This window comes from Zymoseptoria tritici, chromosome 3 (genome assembly GCF_000219625.1).
Source record: "Zymoseptoria tritici IPO323 chromosome 3, whole genome shotgun sequence".
Taxonomy (NCBI): domain Eukaryota; kingdom Fungi; phylum Ascomycota; class Dothideomycetes; order Mycosphaerellales; family Mycosphaerellaceae; genus Zymoseptoria; species Zymoseptoria tritici.
In genome coordinates this window covers 1,788,982-1,810,888 of record NC_018216.1, presented here as the reverse complement: position 1 = coordinate 1,810,888, position 21,907 = coordinate 1,788,982, and the positions used below count along the sequence as shown (strand labels likewise).

The 21,907-nt window shown below is 54.1% G+C and overlaps 10 protein-coding genes across 10 annotated transcripts; 6 read left to right on the top strand and 4 right to left on the bottom strand.

The window, feature by feature from the left end:
- Nucleotides 1–328: 328 nt before the first annotated feature.
- MYCGRDRAFT_56770 (uncharacterized protein) lies at nucleotides 329–1,248 on the bottom strand (the record flags this gene model as incomplete). Its single annotated transcript, XM_003853796.1, has 2 exons — nucleotides 329–859; nucleotides 920–1,248. Coding segments are annotated over 2 exons (783 nt in total), but the record flags the coding sequence as incomplete, so codon positions are not given.
- A 408-nt stretch (nucleotides 1,249–1,656) lies between these two features.
- On the top strand, nucleotides 1,657–2,168 carry MYCGRDRAFT_85212 (60S ribosomal protein L43; the record flags this gene model as incomplete). Its single annotated transcript, XM_003854357.1, has 3 exons — nucleotides 1,657–1,706; nucleotides 1,876–2,040; nucleotides 2,105–2,168. 3 exons carry the CDS (start codon nucleotides 1,657–1,659, stop codon nucleotides 2,166–2,168), a joined length of 279 nt encoding a protein of 92 aa, XP_003854405.1.
- A 2,897-nt stretch (nucleotides 2,169–5,065) lies between these two features.
- On the top strand, nucleotides 5,066–6,390 carry MYCGRDRAFT_108629 (uncharacterized protein; the record flags this gene model as incomplete). The annotated part of the gene is made up of 3 exons (XM_003854358.1): nucleotides 5,066–5,271; nucleotides 5,325–5,479; nucleotides 5,536–6,390. One exon carries the CDS (start codon nucleotides 5,536–5,538, stop codon nucleotides 6,388–6,390), a length of 855 nt encoding a protein of 284 aa, XP_003854406.1.
- Nucleotides 6,372–7,183, bottom strand: MYCGRDRAFT_103744 (uncharacterized protein; the record flags this gene model as incomplete). The annotated part of the gene is made up of 3 exons (XM_003853795.1): nucleotides 6,372–6,828; nucleotides 6,877–7,010; nucleotides 7,068–7,183. 3 exons carry the CDS (start codon nucleotides 7,102–7,104, stop codon nucleotides 6,577–6,579), a joined length of 423 nt encoding a protein of 140 aa, XP_003853843.1.
- A 154-nt stretch (nucleotides 7,184–7,337) lies between these two features.
- On the bottom strand, nucleotides 7,338–9,318 carry MYCGRDRAFT_108627 (uncharacterized protein; the record flags this gene model as incomplete). Its single annotated transcript, XM_003853794.1, has 1 exon — nucleotides 7,338–9,318. One exon carries the CDS (start codon nucleotides 8,821–8,823, stop codon nucleotides 7,540–7,542), a length of 1,284 nt encoding a protein of 427 aa, XP_003853842.1.
- A 498-nt stretch (nucleotides 9,319–9,816) lies between these two features.
- On the top strand, nucleotides 9,817–11,364 carry MYCGRDRAFT_69865 (uncharacterized protein; the record flags this gene model as incomplete). Its single annotated transcript, XM_003854359.1, has 1 exon — nucleotides 9,817–11,364. One exon carries the CDS (start codon nucleotides 9,817–9,819, stop codon nucleotides 11,362–11,364), a length of 1,548 nt encoding a protein of 515 aa, XP_003854407.1.
- Nucleotides 11,365–11,750: 386 nt separating this feature from the next.
- Nucleotides 11,751–12,960, top strand: MYCGRDRAFT_69862 (uncharacterized protein; the record flags this gene model as incomplete). Its single annotated transcript, XM_003854360.1, has 3 exons — nucleotides 11,751–11,878; nucleotides 11,952–12,565; nucleotides 12,628–12,960. The coding sequence occupies 3 exons, from the start codon at nucleotides 11,773–11,775 to the stop codon at nucleotides 12,958–12,960; spliced, it is 1,053 nt and encodes a 350-aa protein (XP_003854408.1).
- Nucleotides 12,961–14,940: 1,980 nt separating this feature from the next.
- MYCGRDRAFT_85206 (uncharacterized protein) lies at nucleotides 14,941–16,043 on the bottom strand (the record flags this gene model as incomplete). Its single annotated transcript, XM_003853793.1, has 2 exons — nucleotides 14,941–15,714; nucleotides 15,777–16,043. The coding sequence occupies 2 exons, from the start codon at nucleotides 16,041–16,043 to the stop codon at nucleotides 14,941–14,943; spliced, it is 1,041 nt and encodes a 346-aa protein (XP_003853841.1).
- Nucleotides 16,044–16,299: 256 nt separating this feature from the next.
- On the top strand, nucleotides 16,300–18,577 carry POLX2 (DNA polymerase beta-like protein; the record flags this gene model as incomplete). Its single annotated transcript, XM_003854361.1, has 2 exons — nucleotides 16,300–17,065; nucleotides 17,153–18,577. The coding sequence occupies 2 exons, from the start codon at nucleotides 16,478–16,480 to the stop codon at nucleotides 18,575–18,577; spliced, it is 2,013 nt and encodes a 670-aa protein (XP_003854409.1).
- A 1,006-nt stretch (nucleotides 18,578–19,583) lies between these two features.
- On the top strand, nucleotides 19,584–21,539 carry Mfs21 (putative siderophore-dependent iron transporter; the record flags this gene model as incomplete). Its single annotated transcript, XM_003854362.1, has 1 exon — nucleotides 19,584–21,539. The coding sequence occupies one exon, from the start codon at nucleotides 19,584–19,586 to the stop codon at nucleotides 21,537–21,539; it is 1,956 nt and encodes a 651-aa protein (XP_003854410.1).
- Nucleotides 21,540–21,907: the final 368 nt, after the last annotated feature.

The following is a 21,907-nucleotide window of genomic DNA, read 5'->3' as shown; positions in this document are numbered from 1 at the left end:
TTAATGTACTCATGATCATTCTCAGCTATCAAAGTCATCGGGACGATGTCTCACAACGCTCCCGGCATCGCTATGTAAGCTCGCTTCGCTTGGAGTCTGTCCACCATGCAGCGACGCCATGTCACTCCTCGGTGGCGACACGGATACATCAATCAGGTCTGGAGAATTATGAATGACGGACCGCATGCTCTCCTCGCTCTCCATGGCCTGCAGATAGGGCGTTGCGGCCCGCGAGCGATCCTCGCGAGCCGTAACAGGGCTGATCAGACTCGATGCTGGAGAGTATGGTGTGGGCGAGACTGCCACAGATTTCTGCTTTTCCGGAATCGAAGGATAGTCATCATGGTCGCTGTTCTTGTCACCATTCTGAATCCGAATCTCCTCGACGATACGTTTATCCAATGACTCCATTCCAGAGAGGAGAGCGGCGAAAGCAGTCATCAAATCGTTGAACTCTTCGGTCGTGGTTGGCTGGCCAGAAAAGCGTGCACTCTCATACAGTGATAGAAATTTATGACCGAGCTGCGGTGGCTGTATCAAGCCGAGGTACGACAGCTGGAGGAGATACTCGCGCATCGCCATATTCGCTGGCCGCTGCAGTAACTCCACCACGACGGCATCGGCAGGCTGTATGGCTCCATGCACAGGCGTAACATTCGGGTCAGATGGCGCGAGAGACACAGCCCGTGCTTCGATCAGATTCGGCAGTTCTGCAACGACTTCGGCGAATTGGACCCCAGGGTACTTGTTGTTGCTGTTGTGGCTCGGAGACGACCATCCAGCATGTTGTATGTCGCCCCATGGCGGGTTCTGTGGATCGACTCGAATGACCGATCCCACAGTGTACTCCTCTCGCGTGCTTTCTCCGCTTTCAGCTGGAAGCAATCCCTCCTGTTCGGCGCGCAGTATCTCCCCGTACAGATCCCTCGGCCTGCCTTCCCATGCAATCACAGCACTTCTTTTCAATTGCTTGACAATCATCCTGCGGACCATGTTGCTCACTTCTCCGTCCTCGATCGGGACATAAGGCTTGCCGACGGCTGAAAGGACAGATCGATTGGTGTATAGCCGGCTGCTGTATATGAAGATGGCGATGATCAGTGTCAACACAGATGTGCCTCCAATCATGAAGGTGTACTGTAAGGTCCGCTGGTCGATCGTGGACCATATCATCGACACCGGAGTGATGGCCAGAAACACCAGTGTGATGAGGTATAGGATGGTATATGTCAAGCTGTAGAAGACTCGGAAGATGGGAATGCGAAATCGCAGTATCCCACGTCGGCCATTCTTCTTGCGGCCTATGTTGAGCATGTTCGCGGTGGTTTGTGCTAGAAATCCTGCAGCTAGTATGCTGCGATACTGTGTAGAATCACATGCTTCGGTTGTGGAGAGCGCGCTCGATGGATGTAACCAATATGCGTCCCGTAGTCCTTCTGTCGGAGTGAAGAGTACCCAGTACTCCTGGTTGACTTCTGAAAGTCGAGTGAGGTTCGCCAGAAGTGAATTTCCCGGCTTAACTCCGGGGGCAAGGTGGATCGCTAAATCGCTCTTGCCGCGAATGCTTGGCGCACGAGAATTACACCTTCCGATCGACCGCGACACTCGACTTTGCACTCCATCTCCGTCTCTGTCAACCCACACAACACCGACAAAATGACGAAGCGCACAAAGAAGGTCGGAATCACCGGAAAATACGGTACCCGGTATGCATGCCCGAACTCCCACGAAATGGCAGCGAGCACCCGAGCAAGGACATCAGCTCTCTCATCCGACGCACCCCACCACATGTCGAGGGCACGCACGACTGGGAGAAGCTGATGCTCAAGGCGACGGAAATGCATTGGAACAAAAGTTCTGACAGTGGATACACAGTTACGGTGCCTCGCTCCGCAAGCAGGTCAAGAAGATCGAAATCTCCCAGCACGCCCGCTACACATGCACATTCTGCGGCAAGGTCTCCGTCAAGCGCAACGCGACCGGTATCTGGGACTGCAAATCATGCCACAAGACCATCGCCGGAGGAGCATACGTTGTGTCGTGCGTACTCACCTGAAGAAGAGACGGCCATGGACACGGCAGACTAACCATACTTGCAATGCAGGACACCCGCGGCCGCTGCCACACGATCAACCATCCGACGTCTGCGCGAGATTGCTGAGGTTTAAGATGGCGGTATCAGGGAATTTGGGAGGCTTCTACGGAGTTACAAGGACTCGCACTCTCGACATGTGAAGAGATGAGGCCGGATTGCTAGCGAAGTCAACGAATAAAAGTCTCGCAAACGACAACACGATTCCACATCTCAGCCCTCGGGCAGCCTACGTATTCTCCGCCGTTCGCTTCGAGGTCCTATCATCACTGGTCAGTCTTCGAAGTCATCGGGCAGAAATGATGAGCATATACGTGATGATTTCCATCGGGACACCTAGGCGAGGCAGCAAGTCACGATTCTTCGCGACCCACGCATGACGACCGGTCACAATGGTATTGACTCTTAACTCCAGCTTCAGCCTCCACGTTCGATCACCCGCTGATGTGTTTCGTCGCCAAAAGCCGGAAAGCGCGACACGTGATGCGGCCACTAGCTCCCGTGTCCGCCATTTAAGCTCGACCTTCCACTCTTCCCTCTTTCCTACACTTCTTGAGATCAGAACCATTATACCTCATGTTGACCATTCACAACATTTCCCACAGCTCAACAACTTCTCACGACTGGCATGGCCGACACATGCATTGTGTGCCTCGGTGACCTTCGCTCCACCTTTGTCGAGGATCCGCCGCCTTTGACAGCCGCCGCAGATGACGCGAGCAAGGGCAGCGATGCCAAGGATTCCACCGATTCGAACGCGCAAAGGTACCACAACTGAACCGACCCCCATTTCTCGCCGTCGCCGTACATGGCGGTAACCATTCATACTGGAGGCCTCAATGGCTCCTCAACCGCTACCGTCATGGTATCCGACCTCCTTCTTGGACGGTTTGAACACTTATATGTTCGCCGAATAAGCTTGGAAGGTGAGGTTGTTCCCAGCTCTGCACTTGGCTGCACAGCTTCTGGAAGCCTCCAGTATGAGACTGTTTAATGAATATGCTGACTCGTTATCCCGCAGTATCCAAACCGACGACGAAGCAATCGCGCACCTCCTACCATGCAAGCACGACTTACACAACTCCTGTCTAAAACCGTGGGTCGAACGAGCCAACAGCTGCCCAATATGTCGCACGACATTCAACATGGTCGAAATCAGCCGTACGGTCGGCGGACCAGTTGTGGACAGCTATCCTGTTCGCGACAAAGCTCAAGAGGCGGAAATTGATCCGGGAATGATCGTCGACGACGAGTTGTTCGCCGTCGAGGCCTGGGAGCCGTGTGTCGTATGCGGAGTCTCAGACGATGGCCACAGCGCGATGTACTGCGATGGATGCGATCGCACTGTCCACATATTTTGCGCGGGGTTTGACGATGCGCCCGAGGTATGGTATTGCGAGACTTGCCTTGTCGACATGGAGAACGATGCCGATCTCCCCGGAATGGCTTCCGCGGTTAATCGACGCCCTCGTGCGCGAAATGGTGCCGGCGTGGCTCGATCTCGTGCGCCGCCACGCCGCCGTCGTAACAATGATGCGGTGTGGGCTCGCGTGTGGCAGGAGGTAGCTCAAAGGCTTGACCTCGATTTGGACTTCCCCTTCGATGAGGAAGTTATAGAGCAGCGAACAGAGGAACAGCGTCGGGAGTTCCAACGATGGCAGCGGCGATTCGAGGTGGCAAGCAACAATCAAGGTGCGACACAACGACTAAGAGGCATTGCGCAAGGTCGCCTCAATTCAAGCTCCGAACCACAGCCAGCGCCGGAGTCTCAGGAAGAAATTCGTGCCTGGAACGCTTTCGACAAGGCACGCGAGTCGCACGACGCTCCTCCTGCCGCACAACGACGCAAACGCAGAGCTACTGAATCACCAGCATCGCCGCAAGATGGCGACAATACAGAACAGCCGCAGCTGAAGAAGCCAAGATTAAGACGCCCACCCACTGCTCCTGGCCAGCCGGAGTCGTCCAATGCTGCTGCCGCTCGAAGAGTTGAACCTACCTTCTTGTCCTCCCTGCTTCGCGAAGTCGAGAACAAGCCCATAACTGCGGCCTCGCCAGCTACTTCTGATCAAGCATATGGCCACGTTTCTCCTCACAACTCGTCACCTGCACGCTCGCCAGCATCCTCCGACTGTGGTACACCGCATGCGACCACACCTCCACCACAACGACCTTTATCGCCTCCACTGTCATCAACAGTATTACCTGTGACGTCCCCCTTGGCGGCCACTTTTTCACCATTCTCGCCCACTGGTAATGGCGAATATGCTAGACATCCAGAAGGCTTGCACCGTCGCGGACGTCGACGCCGTGGTCACAGCGACCCGCAGGACCAGTACGAAAGCGCACCGGAGGACCGTGCATCCTCGCAATCGCCGTCGCGTAACATGTCCTATTCGGCCAAAGAAGAGCTACAGCGGATGGTCAAGCTCGCGCTGGGCACCCGCTACCGCGACAAGGAAATCACAAAAGATCAGTACACCGATATCAATAAGAGCGTTTCCCGAAGACTGTACGATCTGGTGCGAGACGCGTCGGCATTGGCAGATCAGGAACAGAGGGAGAAATGGCAGGGCGTGGCGAATGATGAGGTGCAGAAGGCCATCGGCGCACTGTCCCCAATCTCTTCGGGACCTGATGATAATTGACGAAGATCCGATTTTGCGCCTCGACGGCGTCTTGAGGAACGACTTCTGTCGACGTGCAACACGAAATGATGAGCAACGAAGCCCAGACGGCTTTCATAGATACCCAATAGTAGCTCGAGCAGAGTCTCGGAATTAATGACACCATCCAAGCAACGCTTCCGCATTGTCACTACAGGCAATACCTGTTGACCGTCGGTTTCTGGACGAGGATTGTGCAACTAGCTGCCTTACATGTCCAAAGTGGGGCAGGGCGTGGACTTTGCTTACCCTCTTAATGGTCGACTTTCCTGAGACCAGTTCTATTCATACACAACTTCGAGCAGACTCGAGACTTCGGCGGCATCAAGAAGCCTTTTTTTTCCTTCGTCCAGAGTGCCGCGATATCATGGCGACCAAAAGTCACATCGTCGTCCTCGGTGCCGGAGTAACTGGATTGACCAGCGCCGTGACCCTGGCCGAGGCAGGCTACGTGGTGACCGTCATCGCGGCCCATGTACCCGGGGACATGAGTATCGAATATACTTCGCCTTGGTAGGCTACAAGTCATATTTGATAAAATGGAAGGCTTCGTCTGACGAACGGAGACAGGGCAGGAGCACACTGGCGAACACATGCCACGGTCAACGAACCAGTTCAATGCGATTGGGACGTCCAGACTCTTGAAGCATGGACGAAGCTCCTGAGCCAGGAACGATTGGCGAATGGAGGGCGAGATGTCGACTCGCCAACTGGGTTGAAGGTATCGTCTTCCTCAAGGCCATCGTCTTTTGGACCACAGGCTCATATACTTCACAGATGGTGGACTCCCTCGAGTTCTGGGATCAGAAGAAAGTCACCGAGGAGCTCTGGTGGGCACCTTACGTCCAAGACTTCAAGCAAATATCTATTCTCCACGAGCCAATTCGCTCCATCAACCTGCGAACCCCAGCCGACGGCCCTAAGATCAAGCACGGAGCCGCCTGTCGAGCCTTCTCCATCAACGTTCCGAAGTATCTGCTCTACCTGCAAGAACGCGCTCGAGCAGCTGGCGCCGTGATCTTCCAGAGTCCACTTCCGACGGACGGCGGCTTCGGCAAAGCCCTGGCGTATGCGGAGGGAATCAGCAACGCCATCAACCGTGGTAAAGTCGATGTGTTTGTCAACGCGACCGGTCTTGGGGCGATCAAGCTCTGCGGCGATACGAGCATGTTTCCGATTCGTGGCCAAACGGTGCTCGTCAAAGGCGAAGCCGACGCCACGCGGACGTGGTTTCACGAAGGCGAACTGGGGACAGGCTTGACTTCGTATTGCATTGTCAGGCCGGGTAGTGGCATGACGATTCTGGGCGGGTCGAAGGAGAAGGGTAACTGGAGTAAGGAGCCAGATGAGAAGGTCACGGAGAGGATCTTACAGAGATGTGCGTGGATGGTTCCGGAGCTTCTGACGGGTGAGGACGGAGGGTTTGAGGTCATCAGCGTGCAGTGTGGACTGCGACCAGGGAGGGAAGGGGGACCGAGGGTGGAGAGGGAGGTAGTCGGCGGGAGAAAGGTCGTGCATGCTTATGGTCATGCTGGAGGTGGGTACCAGAACAGTGTTGGAAGCGCGAATGATGTGCTGAAGCTGGTGAGGGAGAGCGTTGGTGCTGCTGCTGAAATGAGTTCGAAGCTGTAGAATGTATTATGACAATCGTTGTGCTTTGCAAACTTCCATTCAAGTCCGCACGCTCGATTTGCAATGATTCAATGCAGTTCAACGCAAGCAGACCCGGCGCGCGTACTGATAGCAGACCTTCGGCGCCCTGGACTTTCGCTCTCAACTTCACAGGCTCGGAAGACTGTTTCCAAGACCGAACCAGATCTACGCTTCCAGCTCCAGCTCCATTGCCTCGCCATCATGATCGCCATCCACACTTCCACCCTCCCTCTTCACCGCTTTCTCTCCATCTAAACTCTTCGCACCAGTCAACTTCCTTACCAACTCAGCCACCTCCCTCGCCGTCCCATCAACCTCCTCCCTCTCCTTCTTCCCCTCCAGCGCATTCAATCGTCCAAACAGCCACATCTCCTGCAATTGACGGATGAGGGTCTGGACCTCTTCTGCGGCGCGGATCTAGGAACGTCAGCACTTCGTCAAGAACGAGTGGTCCGGCTTCCGTACCAATCCTGCAGTCTCAGCTTTCATGGAGTACTCCGTCACGGCGGTCACAGTGCGATCATTGCGCTGGACGGCGGCGAGGTTGACCAGAGTTTCGAAGCGGCGAGTGAGAGTCACTTGTAAAGCATCGATTCTGGCTTCGAGTGAAAGAGTGTCAGCGCATGTGCTTCGATGATATGGGCGTGACTTGATACATTTCAGTGCTTCGGTGCTGCGAAGGGAGGAGTCCATCGGTGCGAGCGTTTGAGAGTTAGGACGCGATGTACGTTCAGGCCGGGAGCAATTTGAACGTGGTAAGCATTGCGCTTGCGTGATACGATTTTATCTCATGCTAATGGATGTCTGTGTTGATTGCAAGTACACTTTCAGCTGAAGCGAGAAGTTTCATGCCTCAGGCTTCGACACGGACTTATTGGAAGGCCAGGGATGAGATGCTCGCCGATTTTAGAGTAGGTAGAGGAAATCGGCAGGACGAGGAGCGATGTATTGAGTAGAGAGCACTATTATCTGCATCTTCAAACGAAGACTACTGGCGAAATCTCAAAGCAAAGCAGAAACCAAGAGAGGAGACATCAACAATTTGGTCTTAGCACACACGCCGCGTTCTTCCAATGTCGCCGTCCGAACAAGATCTCTCCGCAGCGAACAAGCAACATGGCAATTTCTCTACTCGTCGTCCTCGTCATCATCCTCGTCACTCTCGGCAGTCTCGAGCCACTCGATGAACTTCTCAGCGCTCTTGCGCACCTTGCGAGACGTGGAGATGTCGACGTACTTCTTGCTGGCCTTGCCACCCCAGGCGGTGAGGATCTCCTCAGAAACGAGGTCATTCTCATACACCTTGAGCAGGATGGCGCTGACCATGGGAATGAGGTTGGGCTTGTCGATACCAACGAAGCGCTCGATACCGCCGAGGAAGGCCTTCTCGTGTTTCTCCGAGGTGATGAGCTTCTTCAGCATGGCAGCGCGGGCGTCGATTTCCTTGGGCATGCTGTCCGTGAACACGGTCTGAGCGAGCACGGTGAGCGTGCGGTGTTTGGACTCAATACCGAGCTCCTTGGCCTTGAGGTAGATATCGACATCCTTGACTTTGGTGGCGTCACCGGCCTCCTGAGCTTGAGCCTCGATCCACTTGCCGAATTCGTCGTAGACGTTGCCGCCTTCTCCGTCTTCATCACCGTCCTCGAGGACCAAGCTGGCCTTGAGATCGTCGGGAAGAGCCTTGGCGCGTGCCTTGATGGCCTCCTCAGACATGTCGACAGACCACTGCACTTCCTTGTCCTTGACCTCGGGCTCGTTAAGCTCCTTGGCTCCGGCGTTGATCTTACGAGTGAGTTCATCGTCGCTGCCAGCGTCGTTTCCGACATCGCCATTCTCGTCAGCGACATCAGAGCCGCTGTCGCCTGGGCTTGGGTGACCGTTGGTCTCATCGTCATCGAGTGTGCCGTTCTTCTCGGCCTCCTTGCGAGCCTTACGATCGGCCTTTTTGGTAGACTTGTCCTTCTTGCCCTTCTTGGGAGCGTTCTTCAAGATGAAGGAGGCGAGCTTGTGACGAGGATCGGCAGTAGTGATCTTTCCGCAAGCCTTGCAGTCCATCAAAATGTCTCCATCCTTGACACTGACCACAGTCTCAGGGTTCTTGCACTCCTTGCAGAGCACGAACTTGTTGATGAAGCCATCGAGGTAGTCCTGAAGCTTGCTCGCTTCGTGAGCGCCGTTGATGATCCAGCGGTCGTCTTTGGGATCGATGTTTGTCTGAGCACCCAGCTCGAAGCCAAAGTACTTGATCACGTAGTTTGGTGGGCGGGCGAGCTGCTGAGCGACGTTGCTCAAGTTGACGATGACGGTCTTGATGCCGTTACCCTTTCCTTCGACCTTGGACTGGATGCGCTCCATCTTGTAGCGGTAGAAAGGGTCCTGGACATCGCGACGGATATTGACGGAACCCATGATTGCGGTATTGAGGTAGGGTGACTGCTGCGAGGGCGGCTGATGGTGGCGGAGGGGACTACTGCAGAAGAGATCTCTGTATAGGGGCTAGCAAAGACATGCAGCACACCAATGTGTTTGCTGTGGTGTATTTGTCCGTTTTGGCGGTTTTGGCTTGGTTGTCGTAGTTGACTTTTGTCGGCAAGTGGCTATTTCGGGCAATGTTCAACCAGTGTTGCGCTGGTGCCGTTTATGCTTTATACGACTGGGGTGCTGCGCCGGAGGCAGGTCTGCTGTGAAAGCGGCGTTCGTGTGAGCGGGATGCATAAACTCTGTCCGATATTCTGAGCTGAGAGGGCGGAATGGTGATGCCTCGAGGGTCGTAGTGGAGGACGGCGGCGGCGTGGTGTGGACGCCTGTAGCTGTGCGATGATCGAGGCGTGAGTGGTTTGCCGACGGCGGTCGTGAAGGCCTAAAGGTTTGGTGGTTGCAGGTGTGTGAGAGTGGTTGGTAGTGGTGAGAGTGTTGTTGGAGGGGAGGAGAAAGAAAGAAGAGAGCGAAATTGTGGTCAGGATCCACCACCTCAGGCCAGGCAAACTGGAACAGTCATCACGCCGCCATCTTCCCACCATCATTTGCCCATTGATTCTCCGCGGCCCGTTTGCGTTCATTTCATGCGCAGGTTTGTCCTTTCGGCAAATATTGATGGCTTACGACTGCCTTTGTTTCAATCTGCCGCAGGCCGTGCGATGGCGTGCGGAGCCGGATCGTCGGCCGTGTCACTCCAACAAGAATGCTCGTGCCAGACATGCATCATTTGACGCGCATTCGGTCAGCTCAATGATTGCTACGAGATCATGCTATGGTTTATGTGCTGTCGTCGTTCCATGAGAATCGACGCTGTGCTGGGTGTTCGGCCAAGCATGAATACACAGGTAAAGTTTTCATGGCATGGTGTCCTCTCGATGACTTCATCTTCTCTCTTACTTCTCAGTCATTAATACCACAGCAAACATGGCAGTCGACTACTCAGTATACCTGGTGACGGACTCTACACCGGCAATACTCGGAGACAAAGATCTGCTGACAGTAGTTCAAGCCGCCGTCGATGGCGGTGTGACAATCGTCCAATACCGTGACAAGACATCTGACACGGCCGACCTCGTGCGGATAGCCAAAGAACTGCACAAGATCACAAAGGCGGCTGGCGTGCCACTGCTTATCAATGACCGCGTGGACGTGGCCCTTGCTGCTGGTGTCGAAGGTGTCCATGTCGGCCAAGATGACATAGATCTGCAGACAGCCCGTAAGCTGCTTGGTCCGGATGCAATAATTGGTGTGACAGCGAACAGAGAAGAGGAGGCTCTGATTGCGGCAACAGCTGGAGCAGACTACTTAGGCATCGGAACAGTCTATGCCACTCCCACGAAGGAAAACACAAAGTCGATCATCGGGACTGCTGGCGTTCAACAAGTCCTCACCTCGCTAGCCGCCAAGAAGCTGGATGTCAAGACTGTCTGCATTGGTGGTATCAACGCCTCAAACCTTCAGCGAGTCCTCTATCAAAGCGCCTCGCCGCAGAAGAAGCTCGACGGAGTGGCTGTTGTCAGTGCCATCATCGCATCAGACAACGCAAAAGAAGCCGCGAGCAAGATTCGAGAATTGGTCCACCAGCCTCCGCCATTCGCTATCTCTTCCACCAAACCCAAGCTCTCGCAACAAGACATCATCTCAAAAGTACCCGGCATCATCAGACGCATGGCCGAGAAGAAGCCTCTTTGCCACAACATGACCAACCTGGTCGTCCAGAACTTTGCAGCCAACGTTGCCCTTGCCATCGGATCATCGCCTATCATGTCAAACAATGGCCTCGAAGCCGGCGATCTTGCAGCTCTGGGCGGAAGTTTGGTCATCAACATGGGCACCACGACGCCTGAGATTCGAGCGAACCATCTGAAGTCTCTTGCAGCATACAATGCCATTGGTGGCCCTGTACTTTTCGATCCTGTTGGGGCTGGAGCTACGCAGCAGCGAAGGGATGGAGTGAAAGCCTTGATGGCGGGAGGTTACTTTGATGTGATCAAGGGAAATGAAGGCGAGATTCGAACGGTAGCCGGCTCAGCGGGCGTGAAGCAGCATGGCGTGGACTCTGGAGCGTCGCAGCTGTCGCTCGATGAAAGAGTCACTCTGGTCAAAGCCACTGCTCTGCGGGAACATAACATCATCCTCATGACGGGCAGCACGGACGTGATCTCCGATGGTGAGCGGACTGTCACGATCAGCAATGGCCACGAGTATCTGGGCGAAATTACAGGGAGTGGATGTACACTTGGAACGACCATTGCGAGTGTATTGGCGGCGGAGAGAGAAGACAAGCTACTGGCTGCAGTATGCGCGATTCTAATGTATGAGATCGCCGCGGAACGTGCAGCAGTACGGGAGGATGTCAAAGGCCCGGGAACATTTGTTCCAGCGTTTATAGACGAGCTCTTCAGGATTCGGCAGGAGAGTGTTCGTGGCTCAACGGACTGGGCTCAAGCTGCAAAGATTGAAGTCTTGTGATCGAGGGCATTCTCAGACACATATACGATGCCACCAACATAGAAGGACACGAGGAGGCTCCATGTTTTCAACACCCTTGTTCCACTACATCAGCTTGTCTGGCATTTCTTTGATACCAAAAGTCAGCTCCATTTGCAAAGTAAACACCCTCGCACGAGAAGCCTTCTCTTTCGAAACCTGGCTTCGTGCCTTGTTGACAAAGAAATATTTCTTGTTTATTCGCAATTTCTCTCAGTGTATCCGAATGCGAGTCAATATTCTCACGCATGGGATGTCCAACCGAGGCTTCCGAAGACCTGGGTCCTGAGCTATTCTATACCACAGTCCACAGCTCCACGCTTACTTCAACAGCTATATTCTTACAACAATACATTCCCGAACTATCCTTGATCGTTGTAATCAAAGACAATGGGCGACGTAGTTGAGAAGCTCGGAGAAATCACAGTCGACAAGCTTAAGCCCAACGATGACCGGGCGAAGAGCTGCTACGCCGTGCTAAACGGCAAGAGATTCCGTGAGTGAACGAGGAACACCCAAGCCAATTTTTCACCACAACACCTTAGTATTAAGTACTGACGTCCTATCAGACTACCTCGACTCTCCCGCCGTGGGCCCTCACAAAGGCACCGCCTTCCTCATCCACGGCTTTCCAGACATCTCCCTCGCCTGGCGCTATCAGATCCCATTGCTCACGTCGCTTGGATTCCGATGCATCGCCCTTGACTGCATGGGCTATGGCCGCTCCCAGACCTCCAACGACCTCAGGGACTTTGGCTTCAAAGCCCATGCCCTCGCTATCACCGCTTTGTGTTCCCAGCTCAGCATCCCTCGTATCATCATCGGTGGACATGATTGGGGCGGTATGGCGGTTTACCGCGTTGCACAGTGGTGTCCGGAGTTGGTGACTCACGTCTTCTCCGTCTGCACTGCTTTCGCTCAGCCTACTTCAAAGTATACGTCGACGGAGACGCTGACGAATGGACCAGTGCCGCAGTTTGGGTATCAGTTGCAGTTCGGGAGCGACGATCACAGGGTTGAGAAGACTGTGAGGACGGAGAAGGAGGTGAGGAAGTTTCTGCTGGGGATGTACGGCGGCAGGACGCCCGAAGGGAGGAAGTTCATGACTGCAGAGAAAGGCGTTGATCTTGGCTTGTTCGACGACAAGTTCGAGATTGCCATGACGCCGTTGTTGAGTGACGAGGTGAGTCCACGGATGACCATTCTTGAGACCTCCTGGTAGTTCTGAAGCTAATGTTACCATAGGAGCTGGACTTCTACGTCCAGGAATTCATGAGGAACGGCATGAACGGACCACTCAACTGGTACAGAACTCGAAAGGTGAACTGGGAGGACGAGCAGGAAATGCCGGAAAGCGCAAGGAAGACGATCAAACAGCCAACGCTGTACATCTTCGCGACGAAAGACGGCATTCTCACACGAGAGCTGACGTTGGGCATGGAGCGACATATCCCTAACCTCACTCGCGGAGAGGTCCCTGCTGGGCACTGGGCGCTGTGGCACACTCCGGTCCAGACAAATGCTCTGATCAAGGATTGGATCGAAGGCGTCGTTCTCGGTGGGAAGACCAAATTGTAACTGTCGGTCCATTTTTGGACCGCAAAATTGCTATAGCAGACCTGGCAAATAGGCGTACAGGAACACCTGCAGCTACCGATGCAAGTGAACTCAGTAGGACGGTCAGGTAAGTGTACAGGTTACTTAGCACAGCGGCCAAGCAGGCGTACAGATACATTGTCTGGGCCGGTCAAATAAGCGTACATGTATGAGTACAGGTAAAGTTACCTTGCCAGCCAAATAGCCGTCGTTGTAAAGAGGAAGACGGTGTTCCGTTCTCACTGCTCAATCCGACTTGTCATTCTCGAGGCAGATTCTTTCCTACTCGTTCCAAAAGGCATGCCGTGCCACATGCCGCCTCGTTCAAGTCGCCTTATAGACAAACCGTGGGCGTTGTCTCGTCGTCCAACGAAGTTGATCCGTACATTAGTAGATGACAGTATCTTCCCCGTCTCCTTCCACAACAAGATCCCCCTCATCTTCTGCTTCCACTCGTTTCGCCTCAATTTCGGCGGCTGTCTTTTGCGCGTCCTCAATCGTCCCTGTCGTAGTCTCTGCTGGCTTCTCGGACTCATCACGGGCTTCGGCATCAGCTTCTTTCGAAGTTGAGTCTTGCATAGCCTCATCAGCGTCGTTTGCTTTGCCCGCTTCACCTCCGGCGGCGGATGTAGAGGACTCTTGATTGGTCGAATGAGGTTGCGAGTCCTTGTTAGTGTCGGTGTCCATTGCTTCAATATCAGCGCCTGGCGCAGCATCGGCTTGAGTAGGTGCGTCTTGAAAATATTGTCAGTCTGACGTTCAAAGAGAGAGCGGTGCTATGATCGCGCATTACCTCTAGGATCTCGAATCGCTGCTAAGCGCTCTTCTTTCTCGCGTGCAAAGTCTGCAACCTCTTTGTCAATTTGCTCGCGTGCATCGCTGACTTGCTGTGCGATGGTATCTTCATCGTCTGAAAGCAGGTCCCATGGACGATAATACTGCAAGTTGTCAGCCCTGGTTACCCATCAAACGCCTCTGGACCTACCAGTCGAGGTTCGACTTTGGTCCGTAACATGTTGGCAGAGTTCAAGAGATTCTTATGTCGAGTATGCATCTGTGTCCGGTCAGCCTCCAAGCCTCATGTCCATTCCGCGCACCGTGAACTCACGTTGTGCTCGTCGACATTGACCTGCTCTTTCTTTCGATGTACCGCAAGCCTCGCGAGACGTCTCTGCTTGTCCTCGAGGCGTTCATTATCCTGTTTCTCGAGCTCAGCCTTTCTTCGTTGCTCGATTTCCGCCCTCCTCTTCGAAGTTCTGTCCCTGGGCTGATTCAGGTTGCCCAGCAGTGCGCCAAACAAACGTTTACTGCGTTGCTTGTCACCGGCGACACTGCTCTTGCGGCGTTCTTCTCTGCTTGCGTCTGGCTTTTGGGTATCATCGCCGTTGACATTTGTGCTGGGATTGGTGCTGGGGCTGTCGATCTGGACCGTCGAGTCGGAGGTCTTGGTGTCTGCGTTCTCTTCTGATGCTGGAGGTGGGCTCTTACCCGTCCGCTGTCGCTTGTTCTCCGTCTCTGACGTTTCTGACTGCCGGCGCTTCAATCCATTCTGTTCAATACTCGTGTCGGGTGCTTCCAGTTCTGTTGCACTAGGTACAATAACGGCAGAGGCGAGTCTGCGGCGGCAGGGTCAGCTTTGTCCATGAAACGTAGGCCACGGAATCACGTACACTTCTGACATGGCGAATGGTCGCTCTGTCGGAGAGGCCCTTTGCGCTCAAGACGTGAGTGGCCCGCAGATGTGAACGTGAAGCTCGGTGACCGGCATTGAAAGGTGGAGGCAGCTGGGACCCACTAAAATTTGGCAGGTGCTTGCCGAGTGCCAAAAGTGATTCAGCCTTTGCAATGATGAGACGCGATCTGCTAAGGCCTTTCGAGAGTCGCGTTATACGCTTCTCCTCCCTTTGGAGTACTTTCCGTCCTCGATCATGATACCGTCGCGCAGTCTATCGAGTCAAGTGATCACTCTGCATTACCCGCGCGTCTCGCCTTCTGCCTAGCCCTCGACGCCTCTTTGCCTGCCTTCCTTGCCTGATTCAAACTCGGTAGCCCCGATGAGCCCATGCTATACCTCTGCAACGACTCCTCCGACACCTCGTCCAACAGGAAGGCCCCAAAATGCCCAGTCCGCCACCGCTGTATCATCCACAACGCCGTGCTCTCCAAATCCGGCACCCCGCCCTTCTGCAACCTCCCGGTTTTCCTAGCCATCGCATCCAACAGTACCATGGCATCGTTCGTAGGTGCCGTATATTCAGAGTAGACCTTTGGATCCACGAGGTTGACGTGGAAGAGCAGATAGTCTGCTAAATTGAAGGCTGGGATCACGGTATCCTTCACACTTCCACACAGGGCGAGCTTCAACATCGCATCGGCATCGGGAACGTACGGCATGAAGACTCCCGGTGTGTCCAGTAGATATACTCCTCCCGCGCCACCATCGTTGTCACCGTCCACAATCTTCACTCCTGTACCAATCTTGCGAGTGATGCCAGGTTGCGCTCCAGTATACGCTGCTTTTCCCTTTCCTACACCCTCCTTGCGGAGAGCATTGAGCAAGGAAGACTTGCCCACATTCGGCATGCCCACCACCATCATGTGTGCTCCTGTCAGACCTCCGCGGAGACGACTGCGCTCTTTGATCGCGTCAAGAATGTACCGTACGTCCTTTTGATTCTTATGATCCGAGAAAATGACTTGAGATGGAGAGTGCCATTGTTGTATCAAATTGTGCCTCTACTTACATCAGCATCCTGTTGGAGCCATGTCTGCAATCATACAGATCTGAACCGATGTACCTTTGTGTCTTCCATGCCAGCTCCTTTGCTTCCCAAATCCTTTTTCGTGTAGATGATCATGCGTTCCCTCCCGCCCAGACTGTTTTCAAACATCGGGTTTCTTGAGGTCAATGGTATGCGGTAGTCGCGACACTCGACGACGAGGTCTATCTGGCCGAGCATCGTTTTCATCTTTGCGAGTCCTGCCGCATGATGGCCCAGATAGTAGGATCGTGGAAGCGAATCGAGAGTCGGAAAGACGGCGCGAGGCACGAAGGAGGAGGTCATGATGGCAAATATGATCCTCTGTCTGGAGACATCTCAACTGAGCAACGAGTGCGCACGAGCAGAAACGATGCGAGATATGTCGTTGTGAAGGAGAATGAAAGTGCAGCAGCCGTCAGAGAGAAAGTGGTGATGTGGTCCGTGCCCTTCCGTCGTTGCACGAACGACAACCAGTCCAAGCATCATTCGCCTCTTGCTTGAACAAAGCACACCTCATCGTCGGCAACATATCACAGTTCTTTGGAATTTATCAGCAGCCAAACACATATTGTGCAGCTTCCAGCGAACATGACCACCAAACGCATCGCTGCTTTTTATGGTTTACATCGAAGCAGCCATCGGATATTTGCCAGCCATTGATGCTCATTGCCCACAACATAGGATGATTTGATTGCGCGGGTGCGTCTTCACGGTTTGAAACATTCTTGGACACGGCCATGGCAGACAGCAAAGCCGAGCCGGCATCATTGGATCTCAGCATATACCCACCAATATTTGTTTCCGCCACTCACTTGGATACGGACGGTCTTCACAAGTTCGAATATGAGCTTGCTAATGCAGGCGCCGCTTTGACGTATGACATCCAGGAAGCAGAGCTTGTACTGAGCAAAGCAACGAAGAAGGGGCGCATCCAACTTGATCTGCGTAGGAAAGGCCTTTGGACTAAAGACGTGACATCCGAACCTGCAAAGGAGCGCCATCCCGATGCATCTCTTGCCGTAAGAACAAGGAAACGGAAGCGCAGCGATCCAGAAGAAGCCAAAGTGTCTGAGAAGAACACGATCACAATTGATGATTCAAGTACAGCCTCTGAGGGAGAGGCGGATTCCACAACGCAACGATCAGCCACAGCGTCAAAAGTCTTCAAGCATATCCCCAAGCAATCGCAGGCTACACATGATTCAGAATCGCAGGAACAGAAGGCAGAACGTATGGTCACTGTGGTCAAGCTCGAGTGGTTCACCGATTCTCAACAGCGCGGCTCCACGCAGTCGTTGAATGAGTACGTTACATATCGTGGCCGTGTCGTGGAGAAACAGATCCCTTCCGCGACCAATGTACCGGCCTTGACACCAAGCTCGATAAGCAATGTCACGCTCTCTCAATCCGAGTCTGTCATTACGCCTAAATCCGGCCGCGGCATCCTGGAGCGGGCAAAGGAAGACGCACCGGCCTCCGGTTCCAAGGTTGACCGCTTCGGGAAGCGCAAGTTTGGGATCAGCACACCTTCTGCTAACCCTGCAAGTTGGGAGGCCGGCCATGGAACAAAAACCGAGTATGCGCATCTACTTCATGAGACGACCACCGAGCACGACGGCGGAGTGTCGAGCGATCTACCGGAGATGCCGGAGTGGGTCAAAGCAGGCGTTAAGTACGCTTGCCAGAGACTGACTCCGAAAACGAATCCGAACGATCCCTTCATCGCACTGCTAAAGCAGATCAAGCTCGGGAGGCTGTTGACAAACGACGAGATTGGTGTTCGAGCGTACAGCACTTCCATCGCTGCACTGGCGGCCTACAACCACAAGATCAGCAATCCACGAGAGATCCTGGCTTTACCTGGCTGTGACCACAAGATTGCAAATCTCTACGTTGAATGGCAGAATACTGGTAGAATCCAGGCTGTGGAGGAGTTGGAAAGCAATCAAGACTTGAAGATCCTCAACGGCTTCTACGATATATGGGGTGTTGGCGTGACCACCGCCAGAGACCTTTACTACAACAAAGGCTGGACGGATCGCGACGACTTGATCGAGTTTGGCTGGAGCTATCTCTCGCGTGTTCAACAGATTGGTGTGAAGTTCTACGACGAATTCTTGGACCTCATTCCACGAGTTGAGGTCGAATCCATTTGCGAGGTCATCCGTGAACATGCCGTCAGAGTCCGCGATGATGGCATTCAGACCATGATAGTCGGAGGGTATCGTCGCGGTAAGGAGGCCTGCGGAGACGTCGATTTAATTCTCAGCCATCCAGACGAGAGCAAAACGCTTGATCTCGTTACCGATCTTGTCGCCAGCCTGGAGGAAGAAGAATGGATCACGCATACTCTGACCATCTCCCTCAGCGGGACCAAGCGAGAGCAGAAGCCGCTCCCTTTCCGCACCGATGGCGGTGGCCATGGCTTCGATACTTTGGACAAAGCGCTGGTGGTGTGGCAGGACCCAACCTGGCCGACAAGAGACAAAGACCTTGCCGAGGACCCGCAGGCCAAGAATCCTAACATCCATCGGCGGGTAGACATCATCGTCGCGCCGTGGAGATCAGTCGGCTGCGCGGTCCTCGGCTGGAGTGGAGGCACAACATTTGAGAGGGATCTGCGGCGGTATGTCAAACATGAGAAGGGTTGGAAATTCGATAGTTCTGGCGTGAGAGATCGAGGGAATGGAGAGGTGGTGGACATTGAAGGGTTCTTTGAATGGGAGGGAGTGAAAGCTGAGCAGGGAAGAGCCAAGACGATGAGGGAGGCGGAGAGGAGGGTCTTCAAGGGGATGGGATTGGAATATCGTGAGCCTTGGGAGCGCTGTACTGGATAGACTTGGTTGGTAGCAGAGAGCATCAGGCTGGTGATGTCTATTGAATACGAGTATGACAGCGCTCGTGCGAGTTCTGGCCGAAAGTGAGAATACAGCCTACAGCACAACTGCGCTTTCTTGTCAGCCCAGCAACGTGACCATGCCCCGGAGCATCGCGTGGGATATCGGGCCACAGATAAGGTTATACGGACGATCTTCCCGCCCACGCGTGTCAGCTGTGGTTGAGCACGTACCTTATTACCTGAGCGTCTATGACGATTCTTTGAAAGAGCTTCCCGTCCCTGAAGGCTTGGACTTGAGGTGAGCCTCAGGAAGGTAGTCCGTGTAATAATGAACATGGTCCAGGCAGAGTCGTCGCCGAATGTGTCGTACGATGCTGATATAGCATGCCCTGCTGGACGGTCCATCCCACGCCGACTCTCAGCTGACACGAGGCCGATCTCGCTTCGCTGTCCAACAACTTGTCTCCACCTCCCACTCACCTTGTATCTTCTGAACGGGGGCTCGCTACGCGCCTCACCTCATCCATCCTTGCCCTGGTTTCACACATCGCTGTCCCACTGGCTGGTCACCGCGTTCTTCACCGAAGGCGCGTGTCGTGTCACAGGGCATCGTCCACGTCGCCAGGTGCAGAGCAATCATCATCATCAGCAAACTGCGCCACCAGGAGCACTCTCCTTCCAGGGCGTAGATAACCAGGTGAGCCGCCATTCTCCGCTTCGGCTCTCACACACACCTTACCTACTCCATCCCACCTTTGCTTTTGCCTTTTCTCGGTGCCGCCTTTGTCACACCGCGGCCGGGGTTTGGTTTGCTCCACACTTTTTTCCCACCATTTTAGTGCTTAACCGGCACGCCCCCTCTTTATCTTATCAATCAGCCCGATCTAAGCTCTGCCTTGACACCTTCACATTCGCATTTCCTCCTCGAATCTCTATTGTCTTTCCATGCCGTCGCCATGCAGTCGTACGGGACTGTCGGTGCGACGAGCGACGCTGACGATGACATGCGATCAGACCTCGCTGCGAGGGGCCGGTCGGTGACGGACCGCAACGCCACATTCATCGACAAACGCGAGCAGAGCAACGGCAGTCTGGAACGGGACCCGGAAATCGAACGACGAGCATCGTTCATGTCGGAGCGAAGTCATGAGTCCGCTCAGGCGGGCGTCAAACGTCTGGAGGCCATCTCGTCGACCTGGTCCAAGACGGGCTTGTATGTCGCGTACCTGGGAATCGCCCTGCTGGCGTATGCAACGTCATTGGAAGGCCAGACAACGGGAAACCTCACCATCTTCGCAACGAGCGCATTCAAAGCACATTCGCTGGTATCGACGGTCATGGTGGTACAAGGCGTCGTCTTGTCGATTGCGAAACCGCCGATGTCGAAAATCGCAGATGTCTTTGGCCGATTCGAAGCTTTTAGCCTTTCGATTTGCTTTTATGCAGTTGGCTTCATCCAGCAAGCGGCTTCGAATAGTGTCAACACCTACGCAGCGGCACAAGTGTTCTACTCTACCGGATCGACTGGAGTACAAATCCTGATTCAGATTTTCATCGCCGATACCAGCGACCTAGTCAACCGAGCGTTATGCTCAACGATACCTTCGATACCTTTCCTGATCAACGTCTGGATAGGACCGGCCCTTGCGGAACGGATTCTGAAGAACCTCAACTGGCGATGGGGATACGGCATCTGGTCCATCATCCTTCCTGTGGCCTTCCTTCCACTCGCTCTCGCCCTTGTCATCAACCAGCGCAAGGCTGCATTGCGAGGCATCCTACCTGAGTCGCCCTTCGCAGGAAAGAGTGCGTGGGGAATCATCAAGAACGTCTGGTTCGAGCTGGATCTTTTCGGCTTGATCTTGATCAGTGTGGCCTTCTCACTCATCCTTATCCCATTGACCCTTGCGTCAAAGGCTGGCTGGACCAACCCGAACCTCATCTCTATGCTTATAGTGGGGGTCGCTTGTCTCGTTGCGATCCCATTCTGGGAACGCAGCAAGACTCTCGCCCCACGAGCATTCTTTCCGAGGGCGTTCTGGAAGAACAAGACCATCACCTGCGGCCTCGGACTCTCATTCTTTTATTTTATGGCATTCTACCTATCCGTATACCCCTACTTCCAATCCTACCTCCTCGTGGTCAAAGATCTACCCCTCACGCAAGCCGGCCAAATTGTCCAAACCTTCACATTTACCTCGACCATCACCTCCATCCTCGTCTCCTTTGCCATCAAATACACGAAACAGTACAAGAAATTCATGGTCGCCGGCACAGTCCTGTATGTCATTGGCCTGGGTCTAATGTTGCACTACCGCACTGAAACCTCGACTGCCACCACCATCGTCTGGACGCAGGTCTTCCTCGGCGTGGGCGGTAGCCTCACTCACGTACCCGCACAGCTCGGCGTGCAGGCTTCGGCTTCCCACTCAGAAGTCGCGGCCGCCACGGCGCTTTTCTTGACTGTTCTCGAAATCGGCGGCGCCGTCGGCTCGGGCATCTCAGGCGCCATTTGGACGAATAGTGTTCCCAAAAGACTGGCGCTGTACCTGCCTCCTGAAACGGCCGACCAAGCGGCTGAGATCTACGGCAACATCTCCCTCGCTTCCGGAGGCTGGCCGATGGGAAGTCCCACGAGAATTGCCATCAACCGCGCGTATCAGGAGACGATGACAAAAATCCTCAGCGTGGCAGTGTGCGTGGCGCTGCCGTGCGTGATACTGAGTCTGATGATGACGGACTACAAGTTAGATGAGATTGACCAGGGTGTCAAGGGCGTTGTGATTGGCGCATCGCAGGATAGAGTCGATCATGGCGACGGAGTAGTCGTGGCGGGTCCTTCAAACACGAGGCTATTGAGCGCCGGCGAGGACAGTGGTGATGATGAAGACGTGCTGGGTTTAAGACCACAGAACTCTCGAAGTCGGTTGCTCGACGCGGCAGAGAGAAGGGATTCGTAAGGAAGCTGCATTAAACTGCATTTTGGGAACGGCGCACAAGTGATGATGATGATACGAGAGATACGACCAGCGATGGGATGGGTTGGCTTGCATATAGACGACTTGGTCTGGGGAAGGGAGCATCTGGGCGTCATTGGTTGCATTTTGGAGGAGACATGGGCCTTGGTTGGGCATTGATACACAACGAAGACCTCTGAGTGAGGCATATTTCTAGATACCCTGCGAAATGCGCATATTTCACCGAATGTTCCGAGAGAAAACGAGCTGCGGTGGTCGCTGCATTCAAAGTCCAGGACGTGATCAATGTCACCAGGCGTCCCAAGCGATGTCTCTGGTAAATGTGTTTGTACGAGTTGTCGTTCGAACGC